The 24,676-nt window shown below is 38.2% G+C and overlaps 1 protein-coding gene across 4 annotated transcripts in view; it reads right to left on the reverse strand.

Moving 5' to 3' along the window:
- Positions 1–24,676, reverse strand: part of LOC101895370 (syndecan) — a 577,194-nt gene that overhangs the window by 544,237 nt on the left and 8,281 nt on the right. For all 4 annotated transcript variants that reach the window (XM_059125753.1, XM_059125754.1, XM_059125755.1 and 1 more), the window contains exon 2: positions 20,826–21,161. In XM_059125753.1, the coding sequence (XP_058981736.1) occupies positions 20,826–21,059 (234 nt within the window). In that variant the 5' untranslated portion in view covers positions 21,060–21,161. The remainder of the gene's footprint in view (positions 1–20,825; positions 21,162–24,676) is intronic.

A 24,676-nucleotide genomic window follows, 5' to 3' on the forward strand; every position in this document is an offset into this window, starting at 1 on the left:
CCTTTGGCACGATTCATGGCATTCAAACGGCCAATGAAACCGTCGCACGCTGCCCGAAAGTTGCTCTGCGGGATTTTGGTCCATTCTCGGCGAAGCGCTTGCTTGAGGTGATCAACTGATAATTTTAAGTGCCAAAGATCGGCTTTCCAAAATACTCCAGACACAACAGTCAAACGGATTGGTATCCAGATATTTTGGTGGCCATAGTGCGCTGGAAATGAAGCGAGGAACCTCATTTTGTAACCATTCTTGGGTGACGCGTGCTGAGTGCACTGGTTCTGAGTCCTGTTGGAATGTCCAAGGTCTGCGGCCAAAATGTTTGCATGGCCAAGGTTTAATACAACCTTCCAGAATATTTTCGCGCTAATATTCGACATTTATTCTGATGCCACAGTCGATTAATACGGGCGGAGAGCGACCATCCGACTGTTATGGCGGCCCACGCCATCACCATGCCGGACCGCGCTTGAGTTCTGGTGTCCCAGGCAAGTAAACACGAATATTTTGTTTGTCTACCAACTGCTGGACAACAAATGTTTGTTGTCTCATAGGGCACGGAGAGAACCAAATTCGGCTGTCCACCACTTTTGGCTAAGCGAAGCAACTGTTTAGCTCTTTTAAGTCAATTTTCCTTCTGTTGCGGTGTAAGTTCTTGCACTTTTTGCGATTTCAATGGCTTTACCCCGAGTCCACTATAATAATTTTAACAGCTGTCGGACGAGTGGTTTAGAAATGACAGCAGTATGAATATGGTTGCAATTTTTTTATCTCACCCTGTATATGGGGGCTATACCAAAACGACGACTTACATGGCCCATATTCAATACCAAACATTTCTGCAGACTAATAGACATTCGAATGAAATTTTATCAACCTACTTAATTTTGTTCGGAGGCTAGAGTGATTTCCACAGACGAACGGACGGACGGATAGGGCTACATCGTCTTAGAACTTTACGCTGATCAAGAATATATTGAGTCTAAAATATATATCGATGGGTTATAAACGGAATTACGAACTCAATATACCCTCCATACTATGTATGGTGGAGGGTACAAAAATATGAAACGAATGAAATGTGAAGCAACACTGCAAAAAACAAAATGCCATTGGAATTTGAGTGTGCGGAGGCGAAATCGAAGAATGGATGTCGACGCGAATTTCTCAGGAAATCGAAAAAAAAAAACAATTTTTTTTAAAAATAAATTTTTGCACAAGGATTTCATCAATTGACTTGAATGTTGCCTTATAAAAACTTGACTGATTGGCTGGCTGGCTGACTGGTCTGTTTCCTTTCCTGATTAGATTCTGGGTTTTCATGGATGGTATTTCCCAATAAAATATTTTTGTAGTACCCTTTTTCCAAACCAAGCACTCTGTTTTTTTCATCCCACATACGCATCAACCGCACAAAGAAAACATCTGTTTTTCCCAGAGAACGAAAATAAAATGAGAAAAAAATAACTGAAATGAAAGAAAATGAAAAAAACATGGCTGTCTGGATAGGCTAATAAAAACATTTTCCTTATAAGCATTACATGATTCCAAGTAATTCTCACTCATTCCCATAATCGTAAAGGAGAAACCAGCTCTCTCTCTCTCACTCTCACCCCCAAAACAAAAAATCAAAGAGAGCTGACTCAATTAACTGCTTTTTGTAATGAGAAACCCAACGCAGGCCTGTTTCAATTGGAAATATGAGTGGGATTCATTTTATGAGAGTTCTCTTTGCAATGCTCTTTGAGAGTTTATTTACTTTTTTGTCACTGCTTCATAATTCTCTGAGTGTGGGAAACAGTAGACGTGGTGGATATTATGCTTCTTTGTTTTATGTTTTTATGTTTTTTGTCTTTGACTTTTGTATGCCGACGTTTGTCTGGCACGCGTTTTCTAAAACGAATGTGGAAACAATGGAAGATGTGTCTGCTCTCCTCGTTTTCCTTTGCGAGGGTAGTTGGCGCAATATTGGAGTTTTTGCTGTCAAATAAAATATTGTAATATTGGAAAAATATGTAAATTGCTGTGTAATTTATTGGCAAGGAGAATGAGAAAAAAAAAAAAACATTGAGGATTGGAGGTTGCCTAAACAGATGAGAATGATAATGATGAATGATAGATAAATGGTGGATGATATTTCAGTGATAGGCCCATCATGGGATGTATGCATAAAGATGGATGATTTAATAAATATCATGGGATCCATTTGGATTATCTGGAAGAACTCTCAGTAGAAAAACATAAGAGGTTTTTGGAAAGCGAAAGAGACAAGATTGCTGGTAAAATTAAGACCTAGCCGGGCCTCGAAAAAAAGGTGACAAAGACAAAACTGACTGACAACTGTAATTAACGACAATGCTTGGGCCATGGTAGTATTAGGAAGTTAAAGTCGTAACATAACCATCTCTGTAATTTACCTAGTCAAATTTCACTTCATAAAAAAAAGTTTCCCATCCCTGATTGATATGTGGATTAAAAAATATATATTTTGGCAATAAAATGTATTGAAATGAAATTTAAAAAAAAAAAAATTAAACACATGATAGCATGCCATTACCTTCTTAAATCTTCCATGACTGGGACATTGACCCGAAATATAGACTACCATGAAATAATCTCAGAGCTGGGAACAAATTCAACAAATATTGGGAAACACTATGTGAAACTATCCTCAATTATCTCTAGATTCGAAATTTTAAAAAATGCATTTTCTGCACAGAAAGAGGAAGGATAATGGGATTTTGCTCTAACTTTGCAAATCCTAATATTTTCATCAGTGCTAGGTCAGGAGCGAAAATGGACAATATCGGACCACTCCATCAAGTACCTCTCCCACAAAGGGTCAAAATTTTGAATAATTACAATTCTTATAAAATGTGTTGTAAGTGTCCGATTGTCTTCAAATTTTACACATCCCAATAATTTTATTGACCCAAGGCCTGGTGTTAAGATGGAAAGTAACGGGTCCACTCCTTCTGGTAGGTCCCCCACAAAAGGCGAATTTTTCAAAAAATATATTTTCTGCACAGGAATAGAACGGATAATCGGATTTTGCTCTAACTTTGCAGATCCTAATATTTTCATCAGTGCTAGGTCAGGTGCGAAAATGGACAATATCGGACCACTCCATCAAGTACCTCTACCACAAAGGGTCAAAAATTTTAAAAAATATATTTTCTGCACAGAAAGATCAAGGATAATTAGATTTCGCTCCAACTTTGCAAATCCCAATATTTTCATCAGTGCTAGGTCAGCAGCGAAAATGAACAATATCGGACCACTTCATCAAGTATCTCTCCCACAAAGGGACAACATTTTGAATAATTACAATTCTTATAAAATGTGTTGTAAGAGTCCGATTGTCTTCAAATTTCACACATTCCAATATTTTTAGAAACACAAGATCTGGTGCTAATATGGAATATATCGGTTCACTCCTTCTGGTAGTTCACCCACAAAAAGTCGAAATTTTCAAAAATATATTTTCTGCACAGAAAGAAAAAAGATAATCCGCTTTTGCTCCAACTTTGCAAATCCTAATATTTTCATCAGTGCTAGGTCAGGTACGAAAATGGACAATATCGGACCACTCCATCAAGTACCTCTCCCACAAAGGGTCAAAATTTTGAATAATTACAATTCTTATAAAATGTGTTGTAAGTGTCCGATTGTCTTCAAATTTTACACATCCCAATATTTATACTAAGCCAAGGTCTGGTGTTAAGATGGAATGTATCGGTTCACTCCTTCTGGTAGCTCACCCACAAAAAGTCGAAACTTAAAAAAATATATTTTCTGCACAGAAAGAGAGCGGATAATCGGATTTTGCTCCAACTTTGCAAATCCTAATATTTGCGTCAGTGCTAGGTCAGCAGCGAAAATGAACAATATCGGACCACTTCATCAAGTATCTCTCCCACAAAGGGTCAACATTTTGAATAATTACAATTCTTATAAAATGTGTTGTAAGAGTCCGATTGTCTTCAAATTTCACACATTCCAATATTTTTAGAAACACAAGATCTGGTGCTAATATGGAATATATCGGTTCACTCCTTCTGGTAGTTCACCCACAAAAAGTCGAAATTTTCAAAAATATATTTTCTGCACAGAAAGAGAAAGGATAATTGGATTTTGCTCCAACTTTGCAAATCCTAATATTTGCATCAATGCTAGGTCAGGAGCGAAAATGGACAATATCGGACCACTCCATCAAGTTCCTCTCCCACAAAGGGTCAAAATTTTGAATAATTACAAACCTTATAAAATGTGATGTAAGGGTCCGATTGTCTCAAAATTTCATACATCCTAATATTTATATTAACCCAAGGTCTGGTGTTTACATGGAATATGTCGGTCCACTCCTTCTGGTACCTCTCCCACAAAGGGTCAAAATTTTGAATAATTACAATTCTTATAAAATGTGTTGTAAAAGTCCGATTGTCTCCAAGATTCACACATCCCAATATTTTTATAAACTCAAGATTCGGTGCTAGTATGGAATATATCGGTCCACTCCTTCTGGTACCTCCTCCACACAAGGTCAAAATTTTCAATATCCATTTAAATCATAAAACGCGAAATTAACATCTGATTCCATTTAGACTTAGCACATCTCAATATTTCCATCAACACACAATATGATATAAAGATGGTAGAGATCGGACTATTTCTTCTGGTACCTCCCCCACAAAGGGTCCAAGTTTTAAAAAATCAAAACGATTATAAAATCCGAAGTAAGCATCCGGTTCCCTTCATATATAAAACATACCATTATTTCTACCAACGCAAGATCTGCTGTGAAGATGGAATATATCGATCCACTCCTTCTGGTACCTCCCCCACAAAGGGTCAAAATATTGAATTGCCACGAAGCTCCTAAAACGCGAAATTAACATGCGATTCCATTCAGACTTGGAACATGTCAATATTTTGCATCAACACACGATATGTTATAAAGATGGTAGAGATCGGACCATTTCTTCTGGTACCTCCACAACATAGGGTTCAATAATTTGAAAAACAGAAGGCTCAGAGAAAGCGTAAAAAGCATCCAACCCCTTCAAATTTCACACATACAAACATTTTTGCTAGCTCAAGATGTGTTGAGAAAATGCTATGTACCTGTGAACCACGGGGGAGATCTAGGAAAATTATTTTTATTCGTTTATTATTAAGAGGCTTTTGCCCATAAAATATTCAGAAGAGATCATGGAACATATTCTAGCAAAGTCTCATTAAAAGATAAGTAATAAAACTTCTCGAAACTCATTACGACCTTAAGTTTCTCGGAAAAAAAAAGAAACTGCAGTTTGTTCTGGAAATAAAAATTTAAATAAAAACGAAAGTAAAATTTGCATTCAAGCCATAATCCCCCAAATGAGCACCAACAAAATAAACACCAAATCCCCAAAACCATGGAAAGTACACAAAACACACACACACACTCAAAACTCTGGAGTTACATTTGATGGCATGAAAATAAGTTTTAGCAATAACAAGAAGTTTCTGCTGCTCCTCATTCCTCAATTTTTTACACATCCATAGATGTACATCAATCAAAATGAAATGATTTTTACATTGGCACTCATTTATTCGCGCACACACACATACACACACATGTACACCCATTCAACTCCACTGCAAACTAATCGAATTTCATCATCTGCGAAGAGCAGGGAGGGGGAGAGGAGGTGTTGGAGAAAATATAAACATACGTCCATCATGCATGCATGGAGCCATGAATTCGGCATGCATGGCAAGTAGCATGAATGAATAAATGCATTGCCTGCAATATATTCTAGTACACACCATTCCTTTCGCTCTGTGGTGGTACTCCCAGCTATGCCCCCTGTTGACTCTTGTGGCCAAGTCCACAAACAAACAAAACAAGTCAACAATTGTCAAATGCAAACTTTGCAAAGAGGCGTTCGTCGTTTTTTTTTTTTTGCGAAATGTGTCCATTAAATGGTCGACCAAAACACTTTTTCTCCAGTGTGTATCCAAGGCCCCCTCCCGCCTCATAACAAAACACTTGCAGTCATTTGCCACACACATAAGCTCCCACTCAAATTCTCATCACTAACTCTCTTGGCCGGCAACAACATTTGTTAGCCGTGTCTGCCGATGATAGTTTTGTTTGTCTGCGACACATAAATTGTAGGTAAATACCAAAACAACAGCAACAACAACAAAAAGGAATAAAATTGAAGTATTTTACACACCGACACACATACATACATAAAAGACTTAAATACAAAAAAAAGTTGGCAGACGGACATGAAAGCTAGCCAGCCATCGAGCCAGTTTCCCAGACACACTTACATTTGTGTGTAAGTATGGGTGTATGTGTTGGGGGGGGTTGGTTGGATGCGGGGAAAATACTAAACAAAATCTTCGGCAAAGATGTCAGTCAGACAGTTGAATATCCATAAAAATCAAACGGCTCATCTCTGTCATGTCTCTCCCTAGCAATTGCCAGCCAATGTTGGCAATGTCAATGCAGAAATGAAAAACAAATAGAAAAAAGAAGAAAGGAAAGTATTTTATGGATTGACTGAACCTCTGAACCGCTTGATGGTACCCTACAGCTTCTATAAATGGCGACATATCTGAAAATCCCCGTGAAATTTTTTTAAAGGGTTTCTCTGTCAGACCTTGTGGCATTTTCAAGAAGAACAGCTAGGGAGGCTTGAAAGTCCTTTGCTTGGAGGTAATTTCTTGACTGGAGGTTTTCTCCCTCGAAGACCTTGCTGCCTTCTCTTCTTGTTGAAGACCTATAGGCATTATCCTAAATACCTGGAGGTCCTTTCCCGTAGACGTGGAGGTGATATCTTGAAGACCTGCAGGTGAACTTCAGACGACCGTTGAAAACCAGGAAATCTTATCTCTTCCCAAGATCTGGAGTTTTTTTTCGGGAAGAACTGCTGACCCTCTCTTAAAAAATTTCAAGAGCACCTGGCTGTCATATCTTAAAGACATAGTCATACCATTGAAATCTGTTGATCAATTTTTGAAAACATAGTCACGTCTTAAAGACCTGGAGGTTTTCCCTAGAAGATCTGGTGGTCTCCTCAAAAAGACCTGGTAGATTTCTCTACAAGACATGGAGGTCCGCCCAGAAGAACTGGAGGACTTCACCAAAAGACCTGACGGTCATCTCTTAAAGGCAACATCATATCTTGAAGACCTGGAGGTCTTCTCCAGAAGAGCTGATGGTCTTCTCTTAAAGACAAAGTCATATCTTGAAGAGCTGATGTTCTCCAGAAGACCTGGTGGTTCTCTGTTGAAGATTTGGTGGTCTTCTATAAAAGCATTGGTTGTCCTATATTGAAGACCACTTGGTCTTCTCTAAAAAAATATGGTGGTCTTTTCCGAAAGTTCTAGTGGTCATCTCCAAAAGAGCTGGAAGTCTTCTCCAGAATACCTGGAGATCTTATCCAGAAGACTTGGTGGTCTTCTTTCGAAAACCTATTGGTAATTTCTCTCTAGAAGAACCTGTTTGTCTCCTCTAGAAGACCTGGTGGTCTCTTCTAGAAGACCTTGTGGTCTTCTCTAGAAGACTTGGTGGTCCTCACCAGAAGACAGGATGGTCTTCTCTAGAAGACCTGGTGGTCCTCTCTGGAAGACCTGGTGGTCTTCTCTAGAAAATCAGGTGGTCTTATCCAGAAGACCTGATGGTCCTCTCTAGAAGTCCCGTTGGTCTTCTCTAAAAGATCTTATGGTCTTCTCTAGAAGTCCTGATGGTCTTCTCTAGAAGAGCTTATGGTCTTCTCTAGAAGACCTGTTGGTCTTTTCTAAAAGACCTGATTGTCTTTTCTAAAAGACCTGATGGTCTTCTCTAGAAGTCCTGATGGTCTTTTCTAAAGTTAAGAAGTTCCGATGGTCATCTCTAGAAGAAACCTGGTGATCTCTCCTCTAGAAAACCTGGTGATATTCTCTAAAAAACCAGGTGGTCTTATCCAGAAGACCTGTTGGTTTTATCCAGAAGATCTGATGGTCTTCTCTAGAAGTCCTGTTGGTCTTCTCTAAAAGACCTTATGGACTTCTTCAGAAGACCTGGTGATCTTCTCCAGACGACCTGGTGGTCTTCTCTGGAAGACGTGGTGGTCTTCTCTTGAAGACCTGGTGGTCTTCTCCGGAAGACCTGGTGGTCTTCTCTGGAAGACCTGGTGGTCTTCTCTGGAAGACCTGGTGGTATTCTCTTGAAGACCTGGTGGTATTCTCTTGAAGACCTGGAGGTCTTCTCTTGAAGACCTGGTGGTCTTCTCTGGAAGACCTGGTGTTCTTCTCAGAAAGACCTGATGGTCTTCTCTAGAAAACCAGGTGGTCTTATCCAGAAGACCTAATGGTCTTCTCTAGAAGACCTGATGGTCTTCTCTAGAAGTCCTGATGGTCTTCTCTAGAAGAACCTCTTTGTCTTATCTAAAAGATATGGTGGTCTTTTTAAGAAGTTCTGATGGTCATCTCTAGAAGGCCTAGTGGTCATCTCTAGAAGACCTGGTGAGAAGAGAAGTTTGAATAAAATTGGATGTTCATTTCGAGTTTTATGAGCTTCATGGATATTTAAATTTTTGACAGTTCATACAATTCTTCAGGATTAACCACCTTGATTCCTAGAAGACCTGGTGGCATGAAATAGGTTATCGTAGCTCATTTTCTAATCATATCTAATACAACACAGTAGTAATGGTGAGATGGTGTTGACGGTTGTGGGCGAAGAACAAACGCAAAGTTGGGTCACAGCATCGAATCACAAATAAATAACAGAGCAGTAGGAATTTCTATCATTCATGACTGGAAGTAAAGTTGATGTGATCTATTCTTATACTTTTGTTTGATGCATAGCCAAGTGAGTCGGTGTTTCCAACTGGGGAGGATGGTAAGGGTCACTTGCATGAAGCATGTGATGATGTTGGTGGTGGTGGTGCTGCTGCTTCTGCTGCTGCTAATGGTGATGGAAACTAAGCTCTTGAATTAACTAAAGAAAGAAGACGAGACAAGAGACGAGACATTCAACAACAAGAAGAAAATATTTGATGACGGTTATTGTTGTTAATGCCAAATTAAGAGCAGCAGCGGAGTAGAGTACACACTCACTAGCACATTTTTGCACGTACTCGTATCGTCTATTCGTCTGACATCGCAATGGTACCTACCTATTTAGTTTTACTGTTACAAGTTATATGGACAGACAGATACACACACACACACGCCAAGAATTGCAACAAATTGATGTGGAAAGAAACAACAAGTAAAAATGGCTGTAAGTTCGGCCGGGCCGAACTTTGAATACCCTCCACCATTTGGTACAAATTTAAAAATTGTCAAAAAAAAATAAAAAAAATCCGTTAAAAATTCTCTTAAAATCTTTAAAATACCGAATATAGCCGTATATTATATATGGGTGCTACGCGAAGACGAACTCCTACATGGTCCATTTTCTGTTTTATGCTGTAGTATCAATTGCGAACTTCAAATAGAAAATTTGAAATAGTTCCAGTAAATAATGTCTCTAAAATCATCAAAATACCGAATATCGGGGGTTCCGTTATATGGGAGCTATACGAAGACGTGGACATGCAGAGACAATTTTCTGTCTTAAGATGTAGTATCCATTACGAACTTCGAATAGCAAATTTGAAACAATTCCGGTAATTAATGTCGCTAAAATCATCAAAATAACGAATATCGGGAGGTACCGTTATATGGGGGCTATATGAAGACAAGGGCCTACATGGCCTATTTTCTGTTTTATGCTCTAGTATCCATTACGAACTTCAAATAAAAAATTTGAAACAATTCCTGTAAATAATGTCGCTTAAATCATCGAAATAGCGAATATCGGAAGGTACCGTTATATGGAGGCTATACGAAGACATGGCCCATTTTCTGTTTTATGCTGTAGTATCTATTGCGAACTTTAAATAGCAAATTTGAAACAATTCCGGTAAATCATGTCGCTAAAATCATCAAAATACCGAATATCGGGAGGTATCGTTATATGGGGGCTATACGAAGACGAGGTCCTACATGGCCCATTTTCTGTTTTATGCTGTAGTATCTATTGCGAACTTCAAATTGAAAATTTGAAATAGTTCCGGTAATTAATGTCTTTAAAATCATCAAAATACCGAATATCGGGAGGTACAGTTATATGACGGCTATATGAAGACGTGGACCTACATGGCCCATTTTCTGTTTTATGCCGTAGTATCCATTACGAACTTCAAATACCAACATTGAAACAATTCCGTTAAATCATGTCGCTAAAATCATCAAAATTCCGAATATCGGGAGGTATCGTTATATGGGGGCTATATGAAGACGAGGACCTACATGGCTCATTTTCTGTCCTAGGCTGTAGTATTCATTACGAACTTCAAATAGAAAATTTGAAATAGTTCCGGTAAATAATGTCGCTAAAATCATCAAAATACCGAATATCGGGAGGTACCGTTATATGGAGGCTATATGAAGACGAGGACCTACATGGCTCATTTTCTGTCCTAGGCTGTAGTATTCATTACGAACTTCAAATAGAAAATTTGAAACAATTCCGGTAAATAATGTCGCTAAAATCATCAAAATACCGAATATCGGGAGGTACCGTTATATGGGGGCTATACGAAGACGAGGACCTACATGGCCCATTTACTGTTTTATGCTGTAGTATCTATTATGGACTTAAAATAGGAAATTTGAAACAATTCCGGTAAATAATGTCGCTAAAATCATCAAAACGCCGGATATTGGGAGGTAACGTTATATGGGGGCTATACGAAGACGAGGACCTAAATGGCCCATTTTCTGTTTTATGCTGTAGTATCTATTATGGACTTAAAATAGGAAATTTGAAACAATTCCGGTAAATAATGTCACTACAATCATCAAAATACCGAATATCGGGAGGTATCGTTATATGGAGGCTATACGAAGACGTGGACCTACATGGCCCATTTTCAATACCAAAAGTCCTGCAGACATAATACGCATTTGAGTAAAATTTTATTAACCTACTTCATTTTGTTCGGAAGCTAAAGTGATTTCCACAGACGGACCGACGGACGGACATCGCTAAATCGGCATAGAATTTTATGCTCATCAAGAAAATATAAACTTTGTGGGGTCTAAAATGTTTATTTAGAGGTGTTATGAACGGAATGACAAGCTTAATATACCCTCCATACCATGGTGGAGGGTATGAAAAAAAAACACATTTTTTTCCCAGGCATTCGCCGTTAACATTAAAACGAATGATGAGGGTGATGAGGATAACAATGATTCTAATGAAGATGCGAATGATGATGATGATGGTGATATTGGATGTTAGCATCTATCGTTATGGCTAACACTTGGTCATTAGTTTTTAGGGGTGGGAAAGAATTGGCGATTAGTGGTGTGCTACAGTCGGAATGAGGAAAAAGATAATTGAATCGATGTTTGGGGGGTAGGACCTTTTAATTGAAAATGGTTTTAAGTTCCGCGAAAAGAAATATATTTTCTAAAACTGACACATCCTCAAGGGTCAACTGGTTTTTGTAGTCAAGGTAGTAACTTCGTAAAAATGTATTTTTATAGAAATATAACAGTTTCGTCTTCTCGATTTGCCGAGACAGTGATCAACAGCGTGGCGGAAGGGAAGATAGATGACAGATGCCGTATTCTTCTGCCAAAGAACTGGGGTAAAGACTTGGTGGTCTTGTGTAGAAAACCTTTTGGCTTTCCAAAAGTCTTGGTGTTATTCCCTAAAAGGCCAAATGTTCTTCTCTAAAAGACCTGATGATATTCTGAGGATTTACTAATTTTCTACATAATACTTGGTGGCGGTTATCAATAGAAGGTCCAGAACCCCTTGAGGTCTATGATAAAGTGCGACGTAAAGACTCTAAAATATAAGAAATTTTGTTTAATGGAGCCATCAATTAAAATTCCTTTGAGCGGAAACAGTGATCGAGGGCGTAGTTGAAGAGTCTTGAAGATTTCGGCTCAATAATAACGGAGTCATAGCCTAGAAATTATGGCAATCTTGTGGTCATTAACATTGGTCCTTCGAGCAAGATCTGAGATACGAGAGTGAAGAGGAAGGAACATCACATGAAAACAAAGTTACAGGATACTCAGCTATGCGGGAGCGACTTCATTCGTAGACCATTGGTCCATTATGTTCATCCTAGGAAGACTAATTGGTGATAAGAAACCAACCGGATTATGATGGGATCCAAGTCTGAGAAGAACGGTTAAGTTTCTATCTCCCACCTACCGAACAGCCTACAGGGTGAGCTACAAAACAACTAATACAAATAAAAATATTGGTATCGAACATTTACATAGAATTTTATGCGAAATCATAAATTCCGTATTCATCTCAGGTTTCTGGTTGTGAGAGAGATATTCAGATATAGCAAGTTGTAACGAATCGCTGACTTGTTTCGCAAGTTATGACAAATAACAGTGGTGAAAATTGTGACCCATTGTGGGTGAGATACTGGAATGTGTTCGCAGATATACAGGGTACAAAAAAAAATCTGCAATAAGTTCAAGGCCATAATTTTTACATTTTTTTAAGTTTTATTGAATGAAAGCAAAAAATATCGGAAATAGCATCAAATTTTAGAATAAGTTTAGATTTTTTCCAATTGGTCACCTTTGGCACGAATTATGGCCTTTAAACGGCCAATGAAACCGTCACACGCTGCCCGAATGTTGCTCTGCGGTATTTTGGTCCATTCCCGGTGAAGCGCTTGCTTGAGGTGATCGACACTTTGGTAATTTTAGTGCCAACCTTGCTTTCCAAAATACTCCAAACACAATAGTCCAACGGATTGGTATTCGAAGATTTTGGTGGCCATTGGGCGAGTAACCTCATTTTGTAACCATTCTTGGGTGGCGCGTGCTCAGTGCGATGGTGCTGAGTCCTGTTGGAATGTCCAAGGTCTGAGGCCAAAATGTTTGCCTGCCCAAGGCCTTAATACACCCTCCATAATATTTTCGAGATAATATTCGGCATTTTTTTCTGATGCCACTGACGATAAATACGAGCGGAGAGTGACCATTGGCTGTTATGGCGGCCCACACCATCACCTCAGCCGGCGCTTGAGTTCTGGTGGCCAACCGAAGGTGCACATTTTCAGCTGACCTCTTTGACAAGAAAGAACGAGCATTTTGATTGTTTACAAACTGCTGGACAAAGAATGTTTTCCCATCGGAGAAAACCAAATTCGGCAGTTCACCACTTTCGGCCAAGCCAGGCTACTCTTTAGCTCTTTTGAGTCTATTTTCTTTCTGTTGCGGTGTAAGTTCTTGCACTTTTTGGAATGTCGAATTTGCCGAATGGAATATTGCGATATGTTCAGCTCACAAACTATTTTCGGCCACTGCGACGCGGATTTCGATCAAGTCGATACTTTGCTTTTCGAACCATTTAACCGTCCACTTCCTTGACGTCGGGATACACTACCAACATCACGGTACGAGCGATGGTACGAGACACAAAAGACTTCTTCACATTTAAGTGCTGGAGTGCTCTAACGATAGCCTCTTGTGGTTTCCCAGCCAAATATAAAGAAATCTCACTATCACGCTTGAATTCGATCACGAATAACCTTTGTTCTCTGGAAAATTCCCACCAAAATGCAGAATGCTTCATCTCACCCTGTAGGTGTTATAATAAGGGAATGGAAAGGTACGACTTAAAGAAACTTTATAATGATAGGAAGAAACCTTAATAATTACTCAAGCCTGCTATACAGGCTCATGCGAAGCTTGGCTTCGAAAAACCTTATAAAAGTAAGGATCTACAAGAGTGGGGAATGCTACGTCTTCGATAGATCTTAATAAGTACTCAAGCAGGATCTACAAGAAAAGGCAAGAATATCAGGATTTAATCATTCAGGATTCATAAGTACTGTAAAGAAGGTTGTCCAAGGTTAATTTTAGTCGATTGGTGAGCACTGTTTGTCCGTCTTGTACTGTCTGTGATAAGTTTAACGATGTGTAATGTAGATACCTTAATAAGGAAATTGGAGGAAGATTCAGACACCCTTCGTGGGCATTCACTTTACCGCCATCCTAAGTCGTCACAGTCCCTTTGTTAAAACCTACACCACAAAGTGGTCAGGTTATGTCTTTAGGCACTCTGTAACACCAATATTTGGGGAAAAATATCAAATACAGCTCAGAAATATCTTTGCCAAATTTTATCGAGATCGGTTCCGATTTGTATATAGCTCCCATATATATTTTTATCCGATTTCAAATTAATTATGCACCAAATGGGCAATACAAGTCCGAATTTAAAAGATACAAATGCTTCGGCATATTTAGTCCTTTGAACTTGAATTCTCCCATAAAAACTTTTAATTGTTATGCGCAGCTCTACTAAATTAGCAAAGTGGTGTAGGGTATCATAAAGTCGGCCCCGCCCGACTTTAAGACTTTCTATACTGGTTTTTGGTTGTGCTCCTACAGTTGGTCAGATCTTGGGTGGTGGGTAGGTAGAGAGAGACTATAATAAATACTCAATCTACGAGGGTATGCATTGACCTTAATAAGAACTCATGCAGGATTTATGCAAGGATTAAAAAGATACTACAGGGATCCAAGAATTATGGACTTAGCTGTCTAAGGAAAGATGTCCAAGAATTGTACTCAGTCATCTAACGACAATTAGAAATGAGATTTTCAAGCAAATTTTCCTAAAAACTTAAGTAGCCCCTGACTACGTCGGAATCATTATGAGACTCGAAAAGTTCGAAATGTAAATTCTTGGAAAGAATTTTCAATACAGGCCATGGTATAAATCGAATTGTAATATTTTAAGATTTCATCTATTCCCACAAAAGAGAGTCTCGCGACGCTGGAACTTTTTAACAGCCTCCACCATACGGTATATGGAGGGTATATTAACTTTGTCATTCCGCTGTTAACTCCTCGAAATACTCATGTCAGACCCAACAAAGTCGATCTAAGTCGATCCATGTCTGTCTGTCTGTCTGTGCGTCTGTCTGTCTGTATGTCCGTCTGTCTTTTGTAATCACGCTACCTTTCGAACGAATTAAGATAGAAGGCTAAAAATTTGCTCACGTGTTTATTTTTCCAGTAGACAGGTTAAGTTAGTAAATGGGCCATGTAGGTCCCCCATATATATGTTCCTCCCGATATTCGGTATTTTGATGATTTTAGCGACATTATTCACCGGAATTGTTTCAAATTCGGTATTTGAGATTCGTAATGGATACTACACCCTATGACAAAAAAAATTGCCTGTGCAGGTCCACGTCTTCACATAGCCCCCATATAACGGTACCTCCCAAAATTCAGTATTTTGATGACTTTAGCGTCATTATTTAACGGAATTGTTTCCAATTCGGTATTTGAGATTCGTAATGGATACTACAGCCTAAAACGGAAAATTGTCTGTGCAGGTCCACGTCTTCGCATAGCCCCCATATAACGGTACCTCCCAAAATTCGGTATTTCGATGATTTTAGCGTCATTATTCACCGGAATTGTTTCAAATTACGTACTTAGAGTTCGTGATGGAAACTACAGTCTGTGACAGAAAATTGTCTATGCAGGTACAGGTCTTCATATAGGCCCCATATATCAGTACCTCCCTATAGGTATAGGTTCGGTAGGTACAATACCCACCGAAATTTTTTGAGATTTCGTATGGGACGTTCGTAATGGATGCTATAGCCTGTGACAGAAAATTGTCTAAGATGGTCCAGGTCTGCGCGCAGCTCCGATATAACGGTACCTCCTTACATACGATATGTTGATGATTTTAGCTACATTATTCACCATTTATTTCAAGTTTCGAATTTCAATATGGTAGTGGCTTATGACAAACAAGGCCTATGTAGGTCCATGTCGTATAGACCCCAATATAACGTCTATAATCGGTATTTTTTAAAGTTTAACAGAATTTTTTAGGGACCTTATTTTTTGAAAATTTCCAAATATTGGAGGGTATTCAACTGCTTTTTAACCTGTTGAAATTATCTTTGGGTTTTGCTCTGCCATTTTATGGTTCTCATCTGTCAGCAACCTTTTGATCTAAATGCGTTTGACTTCCTCTGTTTGGAACTCCATTTGCCATTATTAGTTTAGCTACCGATTAATGTTTTCATAGTTATTTTATTTTAATCCCTTTAAACTGTTTATTGTCAGTAAAGTTTCTCCAAACATCAGAGACGCACACACCCATACAAACACACAATGCATATTTTGCAAACCGAAAGCGGTCTCTTTCTGTTTTCACACACACACACACACACACACACAAAATGTCCGTAATTTGCATGCTGTGCCGCAGTGTCTGTCATGATTTCTCTATTGAATTCGGAAAGCGCGTAAAATTGTGGCCATAAAATGCCGCCACAAGTTAAATACACGCTGGCAAACACAGATACAGTTCGTAACACACACACATACAGGCTCTGGCTGTCCATGATCTCTGTGCCCATAGACCCGACCCCCCATACTTTTCCACGCCATCATACTTCATTTCCGGCATGCCACCTTCTTGCTGGCAGTTTGCCGCATGTTTGCCCAAGCCAGCCCATTTGGCTGGCCAACAAAATAAATTCATTGAGTAGGCGTTTAACTTCCAAACTCACAAACGTACACACACACTCATACTTGCTCACCAAACCAATTCCAATTACATTTGAGGCTAGCAGAGCCATAGCTAGCCAGAAGTGGCGCATAATGACTTTTGTTATATTCCAGTAACACCATTGCTTTGTTCGGAGTCGTCCATCACAGAGAATGGAGTTGGGCTCTCTTTCAGACTCTCTCCCCACCGCACACTATACCACTCTATTGTTGCAGCAAAGCTAAATGGCCACACATCGAACTTGTCTGCTGCTGCTGAAGTTTACTCCCAAATAAATACAATTTAAAGTTTCCCCAACGAATATTGATATGCGGTCTGGTGGCAAACACGAGGCGTTAATCCACACGTGTGTATCACCAGGGAAAGTTAAGGAAGAGTGCGAGGGAGGGAGAGAGAGAGAGCCATTGTTACCATCGCAAAGAGAGTTTGGAATCCCCGCTCTTTTTATTATCAAATTTAGAAACTGTGTGTGTTTAAATTCGGGGACAAGTTTAGAATGAATGGCAAGGATGAAACGAAGCAACAAAAACCACAAAAGAGAAAATGAAATTGTCATTTTTTAATATTCTGCGTAATTTTCTTTTTCTTTTCCTTTTTTTTTTTTGCTGCTACCGTTATTACAGCTGCTGTTGTCTGCCTACTCTCCCATCGGCTGTTGTCATTATTGTCACAAAGTGGGTGGTTGTGGGAGGAGGAGGAGGGTTGCCAAAGTGTTGCTGTTTGGCTTTGTAGTGCAGGAAAAAAAAAAACTGAAATGAAATTAAGCACAACAAATACAACAAATGACACTGATATTGATAACATGTGCTACACTTTCTTCTGCTTCTTCTTCTTCTTCTATTTTTTCTTGCCCCTTAGTTTGTTTGTCTTATTGTGCGTGTATACATTATTTTTTGCACATTGCATCGTTGTTTTTGTCAAGCTTTCCATTTTCATTTGGAGAAAATTTGATATTTGAGAACAACGCAAAACTACCCAATTTGCTTTACTTTAATGGCTTCGCCATTGTGGGAAATTTTTAACGAGGATTTTTTGAACATTTTTATAACCTCCGACGTATGGCTAACGGGGGTATATACAATTTGATACGGTCAAAACGTGCCTAGTCGAAATAACGGTTTTAGACCCTAGGTCTCTTTGGACCAAATCCGTTTCAGAACATTTGGAGTCGATCAAGCGATGTCCGTCCGTCCGTCCGTCCGTCTGGCTGGTGCGCACGATAACTCTCGAAGGGAGTAACCGATTTGGTCCCAATTGGGTACATCGTAATATTTTTGTCAAAATTAAATCTACTTCGGAGATGGGTAATACCGGCCCACTCCTTCTGGTACCTTCCCCACAAAAGTTCGAAAATTTCCAAAAAATATATTTTTTGCACAGACAGAGAAAGGATAATCCGATTTTGCTCCAATTTTGCAAATCCCAATATTTGCGTCAGTGCTAGGTTAGGTGTGAAAATGGACTATATTGGCCCACTTCATCTGGGACCTCCCCCACAAAGGGTCATAATTTTGAATAATTACAATTCTCATGAAATGTGATGTAATCGTCCGATTGTCTTCATATTTCACACATCCCAATATTTACATTAATCCAAGGTCTGGTGTTAAGATGGGCAAAATCGGTCCACTCCTTTTGGTACCTCCCCCACAAAAGGTCGAAATTTGCAAAAAAAAAATATTTTCTGCACAGAAAGAGAAAGGATAATCGGATTTTGCTCCAACTTTGCAAATCCCAATATTTGCGTCAGTGCTAGGTTAGGTGTGAAAATGGACAATATCGGTCCATTCTATCAAGTGCCTCTACCACAGAGGGTCAAAATTTTGAATAATTACAATTTTCATAAAATGTGATGTAGGAGTCCGATTGTCTTCAAATTTCACACATCCCAATATTTATATTAACCCGAATTCTGGTGTTAAGATGCCCAAAATCGGTTCGTTCCTTCAGGTACCTCCCCCACAAAAGGTCATAATTTTGAATAATTACAATTCTCATGAAATGTGATGTAATCGTCCGATTGTCTTCAAATTTCACACATCCCAATATTTACATTAATCCAAGGTCTGGTGTTAAGATGGGCAAAATCGGTCCACTCCTTTTGGTACCTCCCCCACAAAAGGTCGAAATTTGCAAAAAAAAAAATATTTTCTGCACAGAAAGAGAAAGGATAATCCGATTTTGTTCCAACTTTGCATATCCTAATATTTGCTTCAGCGCTAGGTCAGGTGTGAAAATGGACAATATCGGTCCATTCCATCAAGTGCACCTACCACAAAGGGTCAAAATTTTGAATAACTATAACTTTTTTTTTAAAAATATGATTGATATAAGTGTCCGATTGTCTTGAAATTTAACACATCCTACTAATTTTACGAACCCAAGATCTGGCAGTAAGAGGGAATACATCAGTCCACTCCTTCTGATACCTCACCTCCCCCCTTCAGACCGAACAAAGTATATATATACATATATATATATATATATATATATATATATATATATATATATATATATATATATATATATATATATATATATATATATATATATATATATATATATATATATTCTTGATCAGCGTAAAATTCGACCTCGATTTAGCTGTGTCCGTCTGTCTGTTTGTTGTAATCACGCTATCTTTCGAACGAATCAAGAGAGAAGGGTAAAATTTTGCACACATGTTTATTTTGCCAGTAGGCAGGTTAAGTTCGTTAATGGGCCATGTAGGTTCACGTTTTCATATAACCCCCATATAACGGTCTTCCGGATATTCGGTATTTTAATGATTTTGGCGACACTATTCACCGGAATTCTTTCAAATTTGATATTTGAAGTACAAAATGGATGCTACAGCCTAAGACAGGGGATTGTCTGTGCAGGTCCACGTCTTCATATAGCCCCCATAGAACGGTACCTCCCGATATTCGGTATTTTGATGATTTTGGCGACATTATTCACCGAAATTCTTTCAAATTTGGTATTTAAAGTTCGAAGTGGATACCACCGCCTAAGACAGAAAACTTTCTATGCAGGTCCACGTCTTCATATAGCCCCCATATAACGGTCCTCCGAATATTCGGTATTTTGATGATTTTGGCGACATTATTATACGGAAGTCTCTCAAATTTGGTATTTGAAGTTCGTTATGGATACTACAGCCTAAGACAGAAAATATTCTATGCAGGTCCACGTCTTCGTATAGCCCCCATAGAACGGTACCCCCGGATATTCGGTATTTTGATGATTTTGGCGACATTATTCAATGGAATTCTTTCAAATTTGATATTTGAAGTTCGTACTGAATGCTGCAACCTCCCAATATTCGGTATTTTGATGATTTTGGCGACATTATTCAATGGAATTCTTTCAAATTTGATATTTGAAGTTCGTAGTGGATGCTACAGCCTGTGAGAGAAAATTCTTTATGCAGGTCCAGGTCTTTGTATAGCCCCCATATAACGCTACCTCCCTATATTCGGTATTTTGATGATTTTAGCGACATTAATCACCGGAATTCTTTCAAATTTGGTATTTGAAGTTCGTTATGGATACCACCGCCTATTATAGAAAATTTTGTATGCAGGTCCACGTCTTCGTATTGCCCCCATATGACGTTACCTCCTTATATTCGGTATTGTGACGACTTTGACGTCATAATTCTCTGGAGTGGTTTTAAATTACGTATATAGAGTTCGTAATGGCAGCCTGTGACAGAAAATTGTCTATGAAGGTTCAGGTCTTCGTATTGGCCCCATATATGTGTACCTCCCTATATTCGGTACTTTGACGATTTTATGTACAATACTCATCGAAATTGTTTGAGATGTGCTACAGCCTGTGACAGAAAATGGTCTATGTATGTTCAGGTCTTCGTATAGCTCCGAAATAACAGTACATCACCGTTTATTTTAAGTTCCGAATTTGAATATGGTAATGGCTTACACGTCCACGTCGTATTTTTAAGTTTTTAACAGAATTTTTAACGGACTTTATTTTTTGAAAATTTCCAAATTCGTTCAAAATAGTGGAGGGTATTCAAATTTCGGGCCGGCCGAAAATACTGGTTTTTAACTTGTTTTTATCTCATCCTGTTGTGGAGATTCTAATATTATAACATTAACTGTTTTGTTTTTTTGTGGTAATATTTCTTCAACTTGGAATTTGTACATGCGAATTTTAAACAAAACTTTTGAATTCAACTCACCTCATCTTTAGCACTGACAGTGACTATTAATAATCCGAATAGTACAGCAGTCCAAAGCCATCGATTTGGCCCATAAAAAGTGGCCATGGGGCGACGACGACGACGGCAACGGTGGTGTAGATCATTTTCCTGGTGTTGTTGTTGTTGGTGGTATTGTTGCTGTTGACGACGACAATGGGTGGACATCATCATCATCGTTGACATAGTTTTGGAAGTGGAACTCGATGGCAACATTGTTATAATTTGCAGTTGACGATTTAGCGCTTTGGAAAATTTAACAAAATCTCCTGATTTTTTTTTATTTTTTGAATTTTTTTATTTTTATTTTTATTTTTCCTGAAATAAAAAAACGAAAAAAAAAATTATTAGAATTTCCTTATGGCAGAATAGATTTACTGGATTAAATGGCATATTAATTTTCTTTTATTGCTTTGTCTCAAAATATTAGCAAAGTTTGTCAGCCAACTTTTTTGGAAATTTCAATAAGTTTTACACATTTTGATGCCGGAGAAACGTCTTTCTTTGTCGTCGTGTGGAATATTAAGTCAAATTTACTGAGTTCGTTTTTGTTATTCTAATCCAGTACTTGTTACACTCGCAAAATATATGTTTTATTTGTTGTTTGTGCAATTTGTTTTTTTCTCTCGTTTTGGAAAAGTTTTAAGTATTTAAATGCCATTTATGTCGGCACATGATGTAATTTATGAAATTATATATTCATCCGGTATAAAATATGTACGAGTAGAAAAAATTCAAATTACGTGTTGACTTGGCATCAAGGTAGGCAATTTTTAAAAATTTTTGCCACTCAGAGACACAATGTCTTTTTGATCGGATAATTAATGGTTAGGATGAATGTTTGGGAGATGAAATATTGAAGTTTAAACTACCGGGGATGATGAAACAAAATTCCATGTCTGTCAAGATAAATATAAATTTAATTAGCAAAGACACAAACCAAGACGATTTTTTCTCCGGTTCACAAAGGGTTAATAAAGAGAGAGAGAAAGAGAAATAGAGAGAGAGAGAAAGGGAGTAGTAAACCAGAGAAAAATTAAAGGTCAATTAAGTTATATATTAGTTTTGATCAAATTTCTAAACTTTCCGTACAAATTTCAAATTTACAGGGTTGCCCATATTCGACGGACCTTTGGGCCCATTCCAATCGACGAGGCTTGTCCGCAGGCAACATTCTTTGCATCAATTGAATTTTGTACGGGAACAAATGCAAAACAATGCGAATAATCCGTTGTAAAGTGGACCGAGCCATGCCCAACTGCTGAGAACGGCGTTTTTGGGATGTTCTTGGGGACCTTTCAACACTGGCTCGTACGGCAGCGATATTCTCGGCCGATCGCCTTGGTCGACTTTTAAATTGCCTCTTCGGATTAGAAAGAGCCTTACCAGTCGAAAATTTTTCGTATAAACGCTTAATGGTGTTCTTAGAAGGCGCACTTCTCACTTTTTTTAATGTTTTAAAAGCACGTTGAGTTTTCACAATTGACTTCTTATAAATTTCAACCATTTCAGAGCGCTCACGTACCGTGTATTGGTTCATGGTAAAAATCTGCTTGGACTGACGCTTCAAATGCGGTATGTCATTAAGCGATGTAACATCTCTGTCAAAAGTTATGCCGTTGCCAGATGGGTCCGTCGAATATGGGCAACCCTGTACAATGAAATCGCTAAATAAAAACATAATTAAAATTCGCGTTGAAAATATTTGAAACCCTAAATTCTACATTTAAATCCAGAATAAAATTTTTAAAAATGAAGCGGGGTTAAGGCTGTGCACAATTTTTTTCGAATATATGGACCTTATAGTCAAAAAGAATTTCAGACTTAGGTTTTTTTTTTTGGATTTTCTGAAGAATTGTCGCTCATTTTTAGGGAAATTGCAGAAAAAAGGGTCCACAGAACAGAAACTAAGAATGGAGTGGTGTCGAGGCTGGACACAAATGAAAGGTCTCGAGGAGTCTCTCTCTCTCTCTCTTTATTAACCCTTTGTGAACCGGAGAAAAAAATCACATTGGTTTGTGTCTTTGCTAATTAAGGTTTGCACAAATGCTATTCAAGTGGATTTTCTTTGAATGGATACTTTTAGCTCCCGAATTTTTATAATCTCAGCCATATGGCTACAGAGGTTATATACCGCCAAAACGTGCCTCATCGAAATAACGATTTTAGATCGTAGGTCTCTTTTGACCAAATCCGTTTCAGGACATTTGAAGTCGATTTAGCGATGTCCGTCCGTTTGCCCGTCTGTCTAGCTGGTGCGCACAATAACTCTCGAAGGGAGTATCTAAACTTGATACATCGTAATGTTATTATCACACTTAGATGGACTTCGGAGATGAACAATATCGGACCACTCCTTCCTATACCTACCCCACAAAAAGCCCAAGAATCAGGTCAGGTGTGAAAATAGACAATATAGTATAATTTTGGATAATTACAACTCTTATAAGATGTGATGTAAGAGTTCGGTTGTCTTCAAATTTCACACATCCCAATATTTATATTAACCCAAGGTCTGGTGTTAAGTTGGACAATATCGGCCCACTCCTTCTGGTACCTCGCCCACAAAAAGGTCAACATTTTGAATATCGATGAAGCACAGAAAACACGAAATAAAATCCGATTCCACTTATTTTTAAAAGGTTTATTTCAATTTCCTCTTCAACTACTAACTCAAAACGGCTAAATTAAATTAAAATGTAAAAAAAACAAAAAAAAAAAAACAAATAAAAAAAACATTAAGTTCAGCCGGGAAAAACTTTTAACTCCACCTACTAATTTTTATACCCTACAACACTATGTGTTGTGGGTATTATAAGTTTGATTGGGCCAGAATTTATGTAACACCTCGAAATATTGGTTTCCCATATAGGAAAGTATATATGGATCTTCCTAGCTCGCCGAGCTGAGTCGATCTAGCTATGTATGTCCGTCCGTCCGTCTGTCCATGTTAATTTGTAATCACTCTACAGGTCGCAATTATGGCCCGATCCTAACGAAATTTTGCACGAAGGTGGGGTAAGGGTCAGAATAGAAGCCTATTTCTTTTGGATATGATCGCCATATGTTTAGGTGTTGAAATGGACCAAATACTGAAAAAATGTCTGATTTTGCAGTAGCTATACAGGTCGCAATTATAGACCAATCGACGCGGAATTTCGCATGTAGCTAGAGTTTAGGGCGGGGAAGAAGTCTACCACTTTGGGTGGTCATCGGATAATATTTAGCGGGTAAAATAGACCATATCTTTTTTGTTGAAAAAATTCAAAATTTTTCATTAAACCGCGAATCCTTTAAATCCCGGCGAAATCCAAAGCCATGACAAGGTTACTTCTGATCTTCACATTGATGTTAAGATCAAACAAATCGGATATATAGCAAAATATGTGCGATATATATGTCTATCAAAGAAGATATGCTTCAAATATCTCATATATGTCGAGAACGGCTGAACTGATTTCGACAGTTCTCATTAATTCAGAATGGCCTCTTGGCAGGAAAGAAAAAACTTCTAAAAATTACTTAAAAATATCTCTCTAAAGATGAAAATATTGATTTTGTAATATTTTCTCATATTTTTTCAATTTTGTCATATTTTTGGCATATTTTCATTTTGAATTAAACATTTGGTAATATTTCTACAGCTAACAAAACTAAGTAGTTAGGATATCAGGATATCATATACAGATCGCATTTATGGCCCGATCCTTACGAAATTTTGCATGGGGATAAGATGAGGGTCAGAATAGAAGCCTACTCTTTTTGGAGATGATCGCCCTATATTTAGGGGTTGAAATGGACCAAAAAACTGCAAAATTGTCAGCAGGTCGTAA

The sequence above is a fragment of the Musca domestica genome, unplaced genomic scaffold (genome assembly GCF_030504385.1).
Source record: "Musca domestica strain aabys unplaced genomic scaffold, Musca_domestica.polishedcontigs.V.1.1 35, whole genome shotgun sequence".
Lineage (NCBI taxonomy): Eukaryota > Metazoa > Arthropoda > Insecta > Diptera > Muscidae > Musca > Musca domestica.